This window comes from Pantherophis guttatus, chromosome 8 (assembly GCF_059756535.1).
Source record: "Pantherophis guttatus breed Tessera chromosome 8, ASM5975653v1, whole genome shotgun sequence".
NCBI classification, from domain to species: domain Eukaryota; kingdom Metazoa; phylum Chordata; class Lepidosauria; order Squamata; family Colubridae; genus Pantherophis; species Pantherophis guttatus.
The window spans coordinates 3,304,979-3,322,500 of NC_142070.1; the positions used below are offsets into that span (position 1 = coordinate 3,304,979).

The 17,522-nt window shown below is 46.8% G+C and overlaps 1 protein-coding gene across 2 annotated transcripts in view; it reads right to left on the minus strand.

Annotated features, from left to right (window-relative positions):
* The window catches only part of ATRN (attractin), a 211,724-nt gene that overhangs the window by 120,609 nt on the left and 73,593 nt on the right, over window positions 1-17,522 (minus strand). For both annotated transcript variants that reach the window (XM_087874805.1, XM_060687203.2), the window contains exons 11-14: window positions 11,332-11,416; window positions 5,788-6,008; window positions 3,378-3,499; window positions 1,411-1,549 (exon numbers count right to left, since the gene is read on the minus strand). In XM_087874805.1, the coding sequence (XP_087730931.1) occupies window positions 1,411-1,549; window positions 3,378-3,499; window positions 5,788-6,008; window positions 11,332-11,416 (567 nt within the window). The remainder of the gene's footprint in view (window positions 1-1,410; window positions 1,550-3,377; window positions 3,500-5,787; window positions 6,009-11,331; window positions 11,417-17,522) is intronic.

Sequence of the window (17,522 nt, forward strand, 5' to 3'; positions counted from 1 at the left end):
TTCTTTTTTTATTTTATTTTATTTTTAATCTAAAATAAAACTTTTTCAAAAAAAAAAAAAAGGTCGTAAAATGAGGCAAAGTTCACTTAACGAACGTTTCACTCAGCAGCAAAAGAATTTTGGGTCCAATGGTGGTCGTAAGTCGAGGACTGCCTATATCTTTGTTTCCCTTTTTCGTTGTTTCTTTCATTGATCCATTATGTTACTTGTTTGGTGGGTTCACACTCTCGTTTCTTCCTTTTTATCGTTGTAAGCAGCCTAGAGAAGCCTCCCGGGCGCGAATGAATTTAACCAATGGCACATGAATAAATAAAAGAAAGCCAAATAAAAAATGCTTTGTTGAGTTTGCAAAAATAAAAGAGAGGACAGATTGCGAAAAGAAGGCCGCAGCCTTTTTATGTGGGGCTGAAAAGATTCTCAGTGAAATTGGGCGTGGAGGGGGGAGAATTCAAACGGCTCTGCCCCTGTGAGGGAAATCTGCCCACAACCCAAGATGGTCCTCGACTTACGACCAACCCTTCTTTTAGTGACCGTTCGAAGTTACAACAGCACCGAAGTAGTGACCGATGACTTGTTTTTCCACACTTGCGGCATCCCTGTGGTCACGTGATGAAAATTCAGATGCTGGGCAACTGACTCCTATTTACGACGGACACAGTATTCCGGAGGTCACGTGATCCCCTTTTTGCGACGGTCTAACAAGCCAAGTCCATGGGGAAGCCAGATTCACTTCACAAGCGTGTTCCTAACTGACCAGCCCGCGGTGATTCGCTTAGCAACTATGCCGAGAAAGGTCGTACAAGGGAGCCGAATGCGCTTACCCACTGTCTTGCTTAGCGCCGGAAATGTTGGTCATAAGTTGAGGACCTACCTGTAAACAGGTAGGGCCTGGTGGCTCAGTAGACTGATAGCATTGTGATTAACACCAGCTGTCTGCAATTAAAGTAAGATCGAATCTCGCCAGGCTCAAGGTCGACTCAGCCTTCCATCCTTTCTAAGGTAGGTGAAATGAGGACCCAGTTTGTGGGGGCAATAAGCGGACTTTGTATAAATATACAAAAGGATGAAGGCTATTGCTTAACGCATTGTAAGCCGCCCTGAGTCTCCGGAGAAGGGCGGCATATAAATCAAATTAAAAAAAAAAAAAATACAGACCGTCCAAATCTTCTCAGAGGAGACGTGGTTTTTTCTCCTGGGGGAAGATTCTAGAAAGCATCCACTGGATGCATTCAAGAAGAGACCCTGTGTCAGAAATGATGCAGTAGGGTCTGCTTGGACCCTGGAGGGTTGGACTAGATGACCTATAAGGTCCCTTCCAACTCTGTTAATCTGCAATGTACCGGAAGGGAAAAAAACCTACCCCAGGGGGGGGGGGACAGACGGATGGACAGATGTTAAACGCAAACCTACCAGGCAAAGCGATGCATTCCTGATTCCGGGCTTCCCACTGGCAGTTCTGGTCCAGGCTGCAGCTCTTGCAACTGGTTTTTTTGTTGCAGTAAAAGGCAGGGTTGTCCTTGGGGCAGCTTTCGAAGGTGGTAATGGGGGTCTGGAAGCAAAAAAGAAAGAAAACGGAAAAAAAAAAGTTTTCTTTTAGTCAACTGTTCTGCAACCAGGCGTGATTCATTCGGCCCGGATGCTGAAGAATCTCTAGGTCAGGGGTCTCCAACCTTGGCGACTTGAAGACTTGTGGACTTCAACTCCCAGAGTTCCTCAGCCAGCAAAGCTGGCTGAGGAATTCTGGGAGTTGAAGTCCACAAGTCTTCAAGTCGCCAAGGTTGCTGGCTGAGGAATTCTGGGAGTTGAAGTCCACAAGTCTTCAAGTCGCCAAGGTTGCTGGCTGAGGAATTCTGGGAGTTGAAGTCCACAAGTCTTCAAGTCGCCAAGGTTGCTGGCTGAGGAATTCTGGGAGTTGAAGTCCACAAGTCTTCAAGTCGCCAAGGTTGCTGGCCGAGGAATTCTGGGAGTTGAAGTCCACAAGTCTTCAAGTCGCCAAGGTTGCTGGCTGAGGAATTCTGGGAGTTGAAGTCCACAAGTCTTCAAGTCGCCAAGGTTGCTGGCTGAGGAATTCTGGGAGTTGAAGTCCACAAGTCTTCAAGTCGCCAAGGTTGCTGGCTGAGGAATTCTGGGAGTTGAAGTCCACAAGTCTTCAAGTCGCCAAGGTTGCTGGCCGAGGAATTCTGGGAGTTGAAGTCCACAAGTCTTCAAGTCGCCAAGGTTGGAGACCCCTGACTTAGGTAGCCAAAGGAGCCCCGAGGAAGGCGAAGGGGGAGCCCCCACCAAGCCCAGCATTTTGCAACCGGGGGAGATAGACATTGCCTTGCGACTTGACTACCGCGACGTGCTCTGCCTGGGGCTGCCCTTAAAGAGGAGCCGGAAGCTCCACCTGGTTCGAAACGCGGCAGCCCCCATGGTTTTGTGCAGACCCAGGTGTGCGCGGGTGTCGTCTTGTCCTGCGGGAGCTGCCCTGTCTGCTTCCGGGTCCGATTCGCAGATATGGTCACTTTCGAAGCTCAACATGGCTTGGGAGGGGTGGGGGGGGGGTCAGGTTATCCGAAGGGCGGTCTTTTCCCAGGACCAGGAGTGGGGAAGGCAGGGGATGTTGTGGGTCCCCTCTCTCAGGGACCTCCTTCTGGCAGAGACCCAGAAAAGGGGCCTTCTCCCTGGTGGCCCCTTCCCGGTGGAACATCATCGCTGAGGAAATAAGATTGGCCCCCATCTTGACACGTTTTCACAAGGCTCTGGAAACCTGGTTCTGCCAATCGGCCTTCCTTCCTTCCCTCCCTCTCTCCCTCTTTTCTTTCCTTCTTTCCTTTCCTTCTCCCTGCCTGCCTTCCTTCCCTCCCTCCCTCCCTCTTTTTGTTCTTTCCTTCTTTCCTGCCTCCCTCTTTTTCTTCCTTCCTGTCTCCCTCGCTCCCTCTTTTCTTTCCTTCACTCCTTCCTCCCTTCCTCCCTTCCTCTTCTTTTCCTTCCTTCCTTTCCTTCCTCCCTTTTTTCCTTCTTCCCTCCCTCTCCCTCTTTTCTTTCCTTCCTTCTTCTTTGTCCCTTCCTTCCATCCTTCCTCCCTTTCCTTTCCTTCCTCTCCTTTTCTCCCCCTCCCTCCCTCCCTTTCTTCCTTTCTCCCTCTTTCCTTCTTCCCTCCCTCTTTTCCTTCCTTTCACTCTCCCTCCCTCTTTACCTTCCCTCCTTTCCTTCCCTTTCTCCCTCCCTCTTTTCTTCCCTCCCTCTCTTCCTTCCTTCCTGTCTCCCTCCCTCTTTTCCTTCCTTCCTCTCTTCCTTCCCTCCCACCATCCTAAGGAGTTTCAGCCCACCTAGAACTCCAAATCAGGGTCAATTGTCAGCAAGGCAATTGCAAGAAAGCCCGCGGAGGGGGTTACCTGGTCTTCTGAGCAATTGCTGTTCTTGGACAGGCACTGGTCAGTGCACCAGTGACACCAGTTGGTGTTGGCCGTGCAGCTGTAGCAGTCTGTAATCTGGTCGCATTTTTCATGGTCCACAGCTAGGCAGAGAGAAGAGGCCGCACAGTCAAACACGCCCATGGTTAATCTCCACCCTGCGGTGACCGACTGACCGAACGGTTTAACTTCTCTACCCCCAAGGATGCCACAAGTACCAGATGGGCTGCTCAGGGGCCACTTTCACTGCCATTGTTCTGCCCCAGCTACGGACCCCGAAGAACACAGCACACACAAAGTTTGTACAAAACTTAATTTACTAAAATAACTCAGTCTTTTTCAAAAACAAAGGCTGTTAATAAACTTTCTCAACAGCCTACAAGAAACCAAAGATAAAGTAATCACAATCTTACTAAGGTTGGCAGAAAGCCCAGAAGCAATTTGCAGAGAATCCAGACGCGAAGTAGAGTGAACTGAAGTTGTTCCCTGCAAATTGCTTCAGTCGGGGTTCCTCCTTAAATAGGCTAAGGGAGTGGCCAATTAGCCCCAAGCCTTACTCTCGAGGAGACCTCCTCCTGAGGAGCCACTCCTGCCTTTTGGCCGCTCTGCGCACCCGTACATCTTCTCTTCGTCCTCTTCACTTATTTTATTTATTTATTATTTAAATTTGTATACCGCCCTTCTCCCGAAGGACTCAGGGTGGTGAACAGCCAAAATTAAAATACATACAATATAAAATTTAAAATAATTTAAAAGCAGAATTAAATCAAATTGGCTTCCCAAAAATTAAAACCCATTAACCCTTAAAATAACCCATTAAAATTTAAGCCAGCTCAGCTTGCTGAAATAGGAAGGTCTTCAAAGCTCGACGGAAGGTCCGGAGGTCCAGGATCAGTCGTATTCCTGGGGGTAGCTCGTTCCAGAGGGCGGGTGCCCCCACAGAGAAGGCTCTCCCCCTGGGTGTCGTCAGTCCACATTGCTTGACCGACGGCACCCTAAGGAGGCCCTCTCTGTGGGACCGAGTTGGCCGGTTATGGGAGCTTCTGAAGGCCCTGGCTGAATCCCCGCCTCTGGCACCACATCTTCTCCAGCCTCCTCATTGTCTGACTTGAGCGCCAGCTGCACAGGCTGTTGGCGCAGCACCACACCAGCGTCCTCGCTGTCGGAATCAGCTACAATCCGCACAGGCCGCTGACGGGCCACAACAGCCATTCCAACTGAACCAGCCACCGTCAAATTCGTTGACGTATCAGGATTATTTCCAGGCAAAAAAACATCACTCCGACACTGGATCGGTCTATTTATGGAGACTGTGGGTTCTCCATCTCTGGAGGCTTGGAATAACAGAATGATAAAAGAGTTGGAAGGGACCGTAGAGGTCTTCTAGTCCAACCTCTGCTCAAGCAGGAGACTTGATGAACTGGGTGAAACCCCAGAACAGCCTTGATATGCAGGGAGTTCTCAACTTACAACCAGAATTGAGTTCAAAATTTCCGTTGCTAAGCCGGACAAGTTGTTAAAGAGAGTTTGGCCCAATTTTTACCACTTTTCTTGCCATGGTTGTTAAGTGAATCACTGCGGCTGTTAAGTTAGTAACACGATTGTACAGTGAATCTGGACTGGGCTTGTGCCAAAAGAGGACCACCTGACCCTGGGACCCTGCCACTGTCGTCGTTATGAACCAGTCGCCAAGTGTCGGGATTTTTATGACGTGACCATAGATAGGGATGCTGCAATGGTCATAAGTGTGAAACTCAGTCACAAAATGGAGCCTTTTTTCAGTGCCTTTGTACCTTCCAACGGTCATTGAACGAATGGTTGTAAATTGAGGACTACCTGCATAACCACTATCCAACTGACAAAGGACAAAAGTTTTAGCAGCAGTGGACAAATGAAACGGCATTAGACCTGGAAGGTCCAAAAAATCAATTGAAATCCAAATCCAAATCCAAATCCAAATCCAAATCCAAATCCAAATCCAAATACAAATACAAATACAAATACAAATACAAATACAGTTTCAAATCTAAATCTAAATCTAAATCTAAATCTAAATCTAAATCTAAATCTAAATCTAAATCTAAATCTAAATCTAAATCTAAATCTAACTCAAACGCAAACTCAACTCAACTCAACTCAAGAATCCTTCCAAATTTGATTTTCCATTTCCTACTCCAAAACAGTAAACACAAAATCAAGAAGGAGCGTAGTGGGTAAGGACAGCATTTCTGCACCGTGGCCCCTTTAAGACCTGTGGACTTCAACTCCCAGAATGGTTGGCTGGGGAATTCTGGGAATTGAAGTCCACAGGTCTTAAAGGGGCCACGGTGCAGAAATACTGGTCTAGGATACAATCCCCGGTAAAACCAATGGGCTCCCCTGCAATACTTACCCAGCCAAGAAGGACATTCTTCGCTCGTTTTGCGTTCTTGCTGCGTGGCGGCCATTTCCCAAGGGAGGCACTGGGAAACGGATCCGTTCCAGACACATCGGAGTCCAGGGCCCGCCTTTAAGCAGGAGGCCTGAGTGGGGTACGCTTCGCAGCTTTCAGGCGTATATTTTACAATGTCGCTCAAGAGCAGGCTGTTGAAGCCTCCGAAGAGGTACATGGTGCTAACAAAAACAAACAAAAACAAAAGAAAAAGAAGTGAACCATGGCTCTCACGCTGGCAAGGAATGCTGGGAAGCGGTCAAGGCTGATTTTAGGGCATATCGTGTAAGTCCCTTGGATCAGGCTAATCTATGCTCATCAGAATGGACAAGCACCTGCTTATTCTTCTTCTCTTCTCCTCTACCCTGTTTCCCCCAAAATAAGACATCCCCTGATAATAAGCCCAATGGGGCTTTTGAGCGCATGGAAATAAGGCCAAGCGCTTATTTCAGGGTTCAAAAAAAATATAAGACAGGATCTTATTTTTGCGGAAACACGGTAGGTAGGGAGGTAGGGAGGTAGGGAGAGAGAGAGAGAGAGATGATGTATATGTATGTATAGATTAGATAGATAGATAGATAGATAGATAGATAGATAGATAGATAGATAGATAGATAGATAGATAGATAGATAGATACCCTGTTTCCCCCAAAATAAGACATCCCCTGATAATAAGCCCAATTGGGCTTTTGAGTACATGGCAATAAGGCCAAGCGCTTATTTCAGAGTTCAAAAAAATATAAGGCAGGGTCTTATTTTCGGGGAAACACGGTAGGTAGGTAGGTAGGTAGGTAGGTAGGTAGGTAGGTAGGTAGGTAGATAGATAGATAGATAGATAGATAGATAGATAGATAGATAGATAGATAGATAGATACAGAGAGAGAGAGAGAGAGAGAGAGAGAGAGAGAGAGAGAGAGAGAGAGAGAGAGAGATGATGTATATGTATGTATAGATTAGATAGACAGACAGACAGACAGACAGAGATACCCTGTTTCCCCCCAAAATAAGACACCCCCTGATAATAAGCCCAATGGGGCTTTTGAGCACATGGCAATAAGGCCAAGCGCTTATTTCAGAGTTCAAAAAAATATAAGACAGGGTCTGATTTTCAGGGAAACACGGTATTCTCTATTACATTGTATTATTCTATTCCTGTGATGGTGAACCTATGGCACGCGTGCCGGAAGGGGCACACAGAGCCATCTCTCCAGGCATGCGAGCTGTCGCCTGTTGCTCTTTTGGGGTTCTGGCACACCAGCCAGGTGGTCTTCATGTGTGGGGGAGCACCGGAAACCGGAAGACCAGCCGCCCAGTGCACATGCGCGTGCTGGGCAGCTGCGATTCCGGTTTCCGGCATGTGCATGCACATCGGCCACCTGGTCTTCCGGTTTCTGGCACACATGCACACGTGAAGGCCACCTGGCCGGAGCGCATACCCATGGCAGAAACCAGGAAGATCATCTTCCCAGAGGTTTCTGGCGCTCCCGCGCATGTGAAGACCAGCTGGCCGGCATGCCAGAACCCGGAAGAGCAACGGGCGACGGCTTGCGTGCCCGGAGAGATGGCTCTGCCTGCCACTTCCGGCACTCGGTGCCAAAAAGGTTCACCAACACTATTCCATTCTATTCCATTCTATTATTCTATTCTATTCTATTCTATTTTAATTCTATTCTATTCTATTCTATTCTATTCTATTCTATTCTATTCTATTCTATTCTATTCTAATTCTGTTCTGTTCTGTTCTGTTCTGTTCTGTTATGTTATGTTATGTTATTGTTTCGTTTCTATTCTATTCTATTCTATTCTATTCTATTCTATTCTATTCCATTCCATTCCATTAAATTCCATTTCATATATTCTATTCGTTTGTTTCTGTTTCTGTTTCATTTCCTTTCTATTTCTATTCTATTCTATTCTATTATTTCTATTCTATTTCTATTCTATTTCTATTTTATTATTGTATTTCTATTTCTATTCTATTTCTATTTTATTATTGTATTCTATTTCTATTTTATTCTATTTTATTCTATTTTATTCTATTTTATTCTATTTTATTCTATTTTATTCTATTCTATTCTATTCTATTCTATTCTATTCTATCCTATCCTATCCTATCCTATTCCATTCCATTCCATTCCATTCCATTCCATTCCATTCCATTCCATTCCATTCCATATATTATACTCCTTTCTGACTCTCTTCTCTTCTCTTCTCCATTGTATTATTCTGTTCTATCTATATTCTATCCTATCCTATCCTATCCTAGAACTAAGGAGAAATTTCCTCACAGTCATTATTAACAGGGCCTGCTGCTCAAGCAAGGGGTTGGACTAGAAGACCTCCAAGGTCCCTTCCAATTCTGCTATTCTGATGCTCCAACACAAGAGGTGCAATCTTTTTCCCAGGTCCCCTACTACCCTTACCTGATTTTATTCCCTCCTTGAATCTGATCACCCATTCGCCAACGTACCCTTGTCCAATCTAGACCAAGCAAATCTTTTAAAAACTTTTTAAAACTCCGCCCCGTCTCTCTCCCAATCCGCTTAATAAAATAACGCAGGCCTTTAGGGTGAGTAGCTCACATCCAGGTTATTTGTAAGGCAGATTTGTTGTTGTTGTTGTTGTTTACTTTTGAAAAGCAGAATGATGACCGGAGCGCAGAATGGACAGAATCTTTTAATTGCTGAGCAGGAAGGAGTCCCAAGCTTTCTCGCTGAATCTAAATCGCGTTGAAAAACAGCTTCGGTGGACGTTTTTAAAGTTACGGCGCTGCGGATGAAGCGAGGGCCGGCCGAAGTCAAGCACGACGTGTTAGACACAAGCAGAGTTCAGAAAAAGGGGCTCCTAACAGCAAGCCAGAACTGCAAATGGCTCTCACCCCAGAAGAGAAGATTTAAAAGGGTGGGGGGGAGGTCTTCCGAGGAAGAAGTTTAAGCCGTCTTGCTACGAGAGGAGGTACATTAGCCAGCGAATGAGGTGGAAAAACCGAGTGGGAAGCCGTTGTTCAAAGCGAGGAAGGATGGAGGACTCAATGAGCTAAATCTTCATGTTTCAAGACTTGTAAAAGTTATGTTTTCGCAATTAACCCGTGCAGCTCATTACCGTGCGGAAATGAAGAGCTGGGGAGGGCGGGGTGGGGGAGAGGAAGAATGGAGGAGATCGGATTCTGTTCAAGAGGCGATGCGCGCTCTGTTCAGATGTAACAATACGGTAGATGGAAAGCAGATCTGGGCATTTTACGCACCCTCAGGCTAGATATGAAGGATTAGAGGTGACGTGATAGCATTGTTTCAACATCTGAGGGGCTGCCACAAAGAAGAGGGAGTCAACCTGTTCTCCAAAGCCCCTGAAGGCAGGACAAGAAGCAAAGGACGGAAACTCATCAAGGAGAGAAGCAACCTGGAATTAAGGAGGAATTTCCTGACAATTGTAACAATTAATCAGTGGAACAGCTTGCCACCAGAAGCTGTGGGTGCTGTTGTGACTCCGACCCCCGAGCCCGTCTTATCGGAGGGAGAAGACTCCAAAAGTGAAGGAGAGGAGTTGGCAAGGCCTCCCTCTCCAGGACCCTCCTCTCTGGCAATGCCTCAGGTGTCTCCCGAAGGAGAAGAGATAGGCCAGGAGCCAGGCATCTCCGAGCAGCCGCAGTTAGACAGTGAAGGAGATAAGTCTTGGCTGGATCCCCGTCAGCGTCGGAAAGACAAGTGCAGGCAGCAGAGAAGGAGGCGTGCCAGAGATTAAGCTGAGTCACTGGACTACACCCCACAGGGGATAAAAGGGGGTGTGGTGGCCATTCAGGCTTTGTGACGGACAAAACTGAACAGCTAGCAAGTCATACTGTGTCTCTGGAACTTCGTTATCTGCCTTCCTTGGATTTATTAAGGACCGGACTTGACAATTCTTTGGCTTTGTGAATTTATTTCGGTTTATCTGACGGAGGAGGAACACCTCCCTCTGTGAGTAAAGTTTTTGGAAAGCAGCTCCTGGGTTGCTGCCAATTCTGTTATCGAAGGAAATTATTGTCTGCAAGTTTATTTTAACTCCTGGCTGACTGTTTGTGTGCGTGTGTGAGACGGGGACAGAACAGGTGCTCCATTGCTGGAAGTTTTTAAGAAGAGACTGGACAGCCACTTGTCTGGAATGGTATAGGGCCGTGAGGGTGAACCTATGGCACGCGTGGCATGCAGAGCCCTCTGTGGGCACATGAGCCATCGCCAGCTGCTTTTCTGGTTTCCAGCCCATGTATGCGCACTGGCCAAGTGGTCTTTGCGTGCGCCGGACCACTAGAAATCCGAAGACCAGCTGGCCAGTGCACACATGTGTACTGGCCAGCTGGTCTTCAGCTTTCTGGTGGTCTGGCGCACACAGCGGACATGTTCCAGTTTGGGCACTTGGTGCCGAAAAGTTTCGCTATCACTGATAATAGTGTCTTCTGCTTAAGCAGGGGGTTGGACTAGAAGACCTCCAAGGTCCCTTCCAACTCGGTTATTCTGTAAAGGTTCAGAAGACTACGGGTGATATGATAGCAGTCTTCCAATATTTGGAGGGCTGCCACAAAGAAGAGGGGGGCGGGTCAACCTATTCTCCAAAGCACCAGAAGAACAAGACAAGAAACAATGGGTGGAAACTAATCAAGGAGAGAAGCAACTTAGAACTAAGGAGGAATTTCCTGACAGTGAGAACAATGAATCAGTGGAACAGCCTGCCACCAGAAGTTGTGAGTGCTCCAACATTGGAAGTTTTTAAGAAGAGACTGGACAGCCATTTGTCTGAAATAGTATAGGGTTTCCTGCCTGAGCAGGGGGTTGGACTAGAAGACCTCCAAGGTCCCTTTCAGCTCTTGTTATTTTATGAGTGGCACTGCAGAGGCATTATAAGGTCCCGGGAAAGTATCTCAAACAAGATTTGGGGGAGATTAACTGAGATTTGGGGGGTCTTAAAATGGTTGGTTTTTCAGGCCCCCACCAACAGCAAGAATACTCTGCACAAAAATGAAAGGACTGGCTGCAAAAGCTGATGGAGCTAGCAGAGAGGGCTAAATGGACTGCTTTGATTAAAGAAAAGAATGCAATTAAGTTTGTTTCCACTTGGAAACCGCTTCTGGGCCTTGTGCTTGAGCTGGCAAAAAAAACCAACCCTTATTTTGGGTTTTGCTGTTTAAATAGGCTTGTTGTTATAGAAATGGCTAGTACATATTAATATGCAAAAGTAAAAAGATGAGCTTGCATGTTATTTCCTTATTTTACTGCAACTCAAAACTATTGGAAGTCAATGCTTTTTTTTCTTTTTTTTTTCCCTTTTACACTGCACTTTTTCCTCTTCTCCTTTCCTATTTTCCCACTCTTCTTGTTTTTCTTTGTATTTTTGTATTGTACATTTCAACAAACTAATACAAATGTTTAAGCCCTAGAAAGGTTCTTCGGGAACCACAAAGCCGCCCTCGGCTCCCTTTTCCCCATCCTACTACCACTTTCCACCCCAACGCAAGATACGCCCGCCTCTTACTTGTTGCTCAGCACAGCCGAGTGTCCGAACCGGTTGATATCGTGGGGGAGATCAGGTGGAGGAAGCACCGCCCAGCGATCACAAGCTAAGATGCAAAATAAAAAAAAGCTGGTTTCAAAAGCATTCAGGTGGCACTTTGGCTGCAGTAAAACTTTGCTTATTCCCATAGAAACATCAGTGACAATTCAGAAATCGGGGGGAGTTCTTCTAAAGGGCACGGAACTGTGGCAGTATTTGCACAGCAAATATAAATAGCAACAAAGGAGAATAGTTGTAGCTCGGGACTGAAATGAGGGCTCCTTGGGGCTCTCTGAGCTTGCTTGTTTTTCTTGCAGATATTTCAGGACCCAACTTCGCTGTTGTAGAAACAGTACAGTCATCAGTAACGTATCAGGAGGAGGAGGAAGAGAAGGACTGTGCGGTCCTCAGTGCTAGAAAGGAGTAGGATTTGCGAGGAGGAGGAGGAAGACGACTGTGGGGTCCTTAGTGCTCTCTGAGCTTGGTTGGTTTCTTGCAGATTTTTCATGACCCAACTAGGGAACATCATCAATGCAAGAAAGGAGTAGGATTTGCGAGGAGGAGGAGGAGGAGGAGGAGGAGGAGGAGGAGGAGGAGGAGGAGGAGGAGGAGGAGGAGGAGGAGGAGGAGGACGATGACGACTGTGGGGTCCTTGGTACCCTCTGAGTTTGGTGATTTCCTTGAAGACATTTCATAACTCAACTAAGGAATAACATCAGTGCTGGAAGGGAGTGAGGTTTGCAGGAGGAGGAGGAGGATTGTGGGGTCATGGTACTCTCTGACCTTGGTTTTCTTGTAGACCTTTCATGACCCAACTAGGTAACATCATCAATGTTACCTAGTTGGGTAAAGAGCCTGGTGGCGCAGCAGACTAATAGCCTGTTATTATCATTCACTGCCTGCAATTACTGCAAGTTCAATTCTCACCAGGCTCAAGGTTGACTCAGCCTTCCATCCTTTCTAAGGTAGGTAAATTGAGGACCCGGATTGTGGGGGCAATAAGCTGACTTTGTATAAATATACAAAAGTATGAAGGCTATTGCTTAGCGCATTGTAAGCCGCCCTGAGTCTCCGGAGAAGGGCGGCATATAAATTAAAGCAAAAAAAAAAAAAATGCTAGATGGGTTTGCAGGGAGGAGGAGGACTGTAGGGTCCTTGGTGCCACAGTGTTTAGAATTAAATACCGCTTCACAATGACGTACAACACTCTATGCATGGTTTACAATGTCAGCATGATCACCCCCAACAATCTGGGTCCTCATTTTACCGACCTCGGAAGGATGGAAGGCGGAGTCAACCTTGAGCCAGTCCGAATCGAACTGCAGAATTGGCCTGCAACGCTGCATTCTAACCACTGCACCACACTAAAATTCTTATAGGCCTTGGGTATTGCTTGGGTTTCCCGATTTCCGCTCTTGAGGACGACGGAGTGATTTTTCAGACTCGGCGATACTGTTCCATCCCCAAAAGTTATTGCTTTATCCAGTTTCTGGAAGCATTTGCCCTTTATGGATACCCAAACAAGGCCAACCAGTGTTGGACTCCTAACACGTTCAGCATCATTTAGAAGAATAATTTCGGGCAGCCGGTTGGTTTAATAAATTACGGATAGTCCTCGACATACGACCCCGGTTGAGTCCAACATTTCTGCTACCAAGCGAGACATTTGTGAGGTGAGGTTTGCCTCGTTTTACTGCAAATCCCTGCAGCTGTTAAGTTAGTAATCTGGTTGTTAAGTGAAACCGGCTTCCCCCCCCTTGACTTTGCTTGTCAGAAGGATGCAAAAAGGGGGAGGGGTGTGTCACATGACCCCGGGAGGCTGCAAACGTCATAAGTATGAATCCCTTGCCAAGGAAATCTGAATTTTGACCATGGGGATGAGGGAAGGATGCAACGGTCATAAGTGTGAAAGATGGTCATAAGCCGCATTTTTTTCATGTGCCATTGTAAGTTCGGTCATTAAGTGAAATGTTGTAAGTCGAGGATTACCTGTATATGGACACATCCGGGGCCATAGAAAGAAATCCATTGTTGTTTTGTTCCTTGGCACGTAAGCCCATTCAATTACTGGCTCTTACATTTAATGGTACACGTAGTCCTCAATTTACAACCGCAACTCATCCCCAAATTTATGTTGCTACGTGAGACATTTGTTAAGTGAGTGGTGCCCCATTTCAAGACCTTTCTTGCCTCTGTTGTTAATTGAATCACTGCGGTTGTTAAGTTGGTGACCTGGTTGTTAAGTGAATCCGGCTTTCCCCACTGACTTTGCTCGTCAGAAGGATGCAAAAAAAGGGGGGGGGAGGGGGTGTCACGTGACCCTGGGACACTGACACCGTCATAAATGCGAGTCAGTTGTCGGGCATCTGAATGTAAATCACATGACCGTCGTAAGTGTGAAAGACGGTCCATCAGTCCCTTTTTTCGGGGGCCGTTGTAACTTCTTCGGTCATTAAACGAACTGCCTGTACATGGATACATTCGAGAAATAAATGGAAATATAAATCCACTGTCGTTTTGTTCCTTGCCACGTGAGCCCATTCGTTTTATGGCAGAGATTCGACTGGGGCTCTGACAATTAACGGTACTGTTTCGTTTGGGGAAAGGAGGCCGTGCAATTTTTTTCCAGCGCATTATGCGCGTTTAAAGGAAAGGGAGCCAGGGCATTCAATGCGAATCCCTCGCTCCGAAGCCAACCAATATATTTTTCTAGTTAAGGAGAAGCACTCGGAATCAATGCCCCTTTCTTTCTCTCTCTCTCTCTCTCTCTCTCTCTTGCGAGGAATCAAATGAAGAAAGGAGGAAAGCTCAAGGCTAAGCAACTACCAAGAATTATTTCCTTCCTGACCTTTCGGGCCCAGCCGAGTTAAGATTTATTGTTCGGGGATCCACGGGAATTTATAACCCTCTGCGCAGCCGATGAACGGAGTTGGGCTTTCTGTGTATGTGCCCAGGATTTGAGCACAGTTGATATTAGAAGGTTATTATATATGGTCCTCTTAGCCATGATAGCTAAAGACCTTTGGCAGTTCTGAAGTCGTCTTCAGAGGCTTCACGGAAGGCTCCGGCAGCAAAGGATGAATAAATGCTAAATTCTGGCTTACGACACAGGAGGCAAAATAATCACTCAAGATATCAGGGAGGTTTTCCTCCCAACCGTGTTTATCCAGCACTTTGGCTCACCTGGGCCACACTGAGTGAAGAGGAATGGCCTTGGGACGCTTATAAAATATATAATAGAGGCAATGTGTATAAATTACAGAGGTCCTTCGTTTTTTAATATGTTACTTATTGTATTATTTTATTTATCCGAATCCCACGTTTATTTTGACAAATACGTCAAGGCGGTAAACATATCCAAAACACCTTCCTCTGCATGCTTTCACCACAAAAACAACCCTGTGAGGTGGGCTGCGTTGAGAGGAAGAGAGACTAGCCAAAACTCACCCAGCCGGCTTGAATGCCTAAGATGGGACTAGAACTCACTGTCTCCTTGGAATTAGCCCAAAGTCACCCAACTGTCTATCATTCCTAAGGCGGGACGAGAACTCACTGTCTCCTGGTGATTGGCCCAAAGTCATCCAGCCGGCTTTCATGCCTAAGGCAGAACCAGAACTCACCATCTCCTGGTAATTGGCCCAAAGTCACCCAGCAGCTTTCATGCCTATGGGACACTAGAACTCACCATCTCCTAGTGATTAAACCAAAGTCACCCAACTGTCTATATTCCTAAGGAGGGACTAGAACTCACCATCTCCAGGTGATTGGCCCAAAGTCACCTAGCCAGCTTTCATACCTAAACTGGGACTAGAACTCACCGTCTCCTGGTGATTGGCCCAAAGTCACCCAACTGTCTATTATTCCTAAGGCGGGACTAGAACTCACCGTCTCCTGGTGATTGGCCCAAAGTCACCCAACTGTCTATTATTCCTAAGGCGGGACTAGAACTCACCGTCTCCTGGTGATTGGCCCAAAGTCACTCAACTGTCTATTATTCCTAAGGCGGGACTAGAACTCACCGTCTCCTGGTGATTGGCCCAAAGACCTAGCCGGCTTTCATGCTTAAACTGGGACTAGAACTCCCAGTCTCCTGGTGATTGGCCCAAAGTCACCCAGCTGGCTTTCATGCCTAAAATGGGACTAGAACTCCCAGTCTCCTGGTGATTGGCCCAAAGTCACCCAGCCGGCCTTCATGCCTAAGGCAGAACTAGAACTCAAGCTCTCCTGGTAATTGGCCCAAAGTCACCCAGCAGCTTTCATGCCCATGCCTATGGGACACTAGAACTCACCATCTCCTAGTGATTAGACCAGTCAACCAGCTGTCTATATTCCTAAGGAGGGACTAGAACTCACCGTCTCCTGGTGATTGGCCCAAAGTCACCCAACTGTCTATTATTCCTAAGGCGGGACTAGAACTCACTGTCTCCTGGTGATTGGCCCAAAGACCTAGCCGGCTTTCATGCTTAAACTGGGACTAGAACTCCTGGTAATTGGCCCAAAGTCACCCAGCAGCTTTCATGCCTATGGGACACTAGAACTCACCATCTCCTAGTGATTAGACCAAAGTCACCCAGCTGTCTATATTCCTAAGGAGGGACTAGAACTCACCATCTCCAGGTGATTGGCCCAAAGTCACCTAGCCAGCTTTCATACCTAAACTGGGACTAGAATGCACCGTCTCCTGGTGATTGGCCCAAAGTCACCTAGCCAGCTTTCATGCCTAAACTGGGACTAGAACTCACCATCTCCAGGTGATTGGCCCAAAGTCACCTAGCCAGCTTTCATGCCTAAACTGGGACTAGAACTCACCGTCTCCTGGTGATTGGCCCAAAGTCACCTAGCCAGCTTTCATGCCTAAACTGGGACTAGAACTCACCATCTCCTGGTGATTGGCCCAAAGTCACCCACCCGTTTTCATACCTAAGGTGAGACTACAACTCACTGTCTCCTGGTGATTGGCCCAAATCCACCCAGCTGGCTTTCGTACCCTAAGGCGGGACTAGAACTCACCATCCCCGTCCAGGTGATTGGCCTAAAGTCACCCAGCCAGCTTTCATGCCTCATGAACTCACCGTCCCCCACTCTTGTGGGGCTGCAATACTAGCTGTTCAGGGCCGCACATGACCCTCAGGCTGCGGTTTGGACGCGCCTGATTGAAAGCAAACCAACAATGGGTTTACATGAATAGAGGGCGCGGAATTAATTCTCCTGGGTATCAACGGATCCGTTCCTCCTCTTGAACTGAGCCCTGACAGGAAGGATTGATTGAATGCTGCCCTCCTCTGGCTACCAAATTGTGAAAAGCCCCCATTTCTGCAGGCTGAATACACAGCAAAAAAAAAAATACATTTACATTATTCCAGAAGTTCTTTTTTCCTATCTAATCAAAGCTCTATTTTCATATCTACAGGCAGTCCTCAGCTTACAACCCTTCGTTCACTGACCGTTCGGAGTTACAACAACGCTGGAAAAAGGGACTCACGAATGTTTTTTTCACACTTACGACCTTTGAACCGTTCCCACGATCATGTTATCCAAATTCAGGCGCTTGGCAAACTGACTCGTATTTATGACGGTTGCAACGTCCTGGGGGGGTCTCGTGATCCCCTTTTGCGACCTTTTGGCAAGCAAAGCCAGATTCGCTTAACAACCGTGTTATTAACTTAACAACCGCAGGGATTCACTTAATCACTGTGGCCGGAAAGGTGGTAAAATAGGGCAAAACTCACTTAACCACTGTTTCGGTTACCAACAGAAATGTTGAGCTCCATTGTGGTCGTAAGCCAAGGACTACCTGTAATTGATTTTTATAGAGTGAAGAAATCTGCCACTTAAGGGACAGGAGAGCCATGCCAGGAAACCTCCCCTTGTGGTCTCTTCCATAGTCCCCCAGATGGATTACAGGTAGTCCTCGACTTACAACCATTCATTTAGTGACCGTTTTTAAAATGACAACGGAGTTAAAAAAAAGTGACTTAGGACCATTTTTCACACTTAATGACCATTGCAGCATCCCCATGATGAAAAACTCAGATCTTCTTGGCAACTGACTCACCTTTATGACGGTCGCAGTGTCCCGGGATCACGTGATCCCCTTTTGCGACCTTCTGACAAGCAAAGTCAACGCGGGAAGGAAGGCAGGTTCACTTAACAACCGGCTTACTGACTTTGTC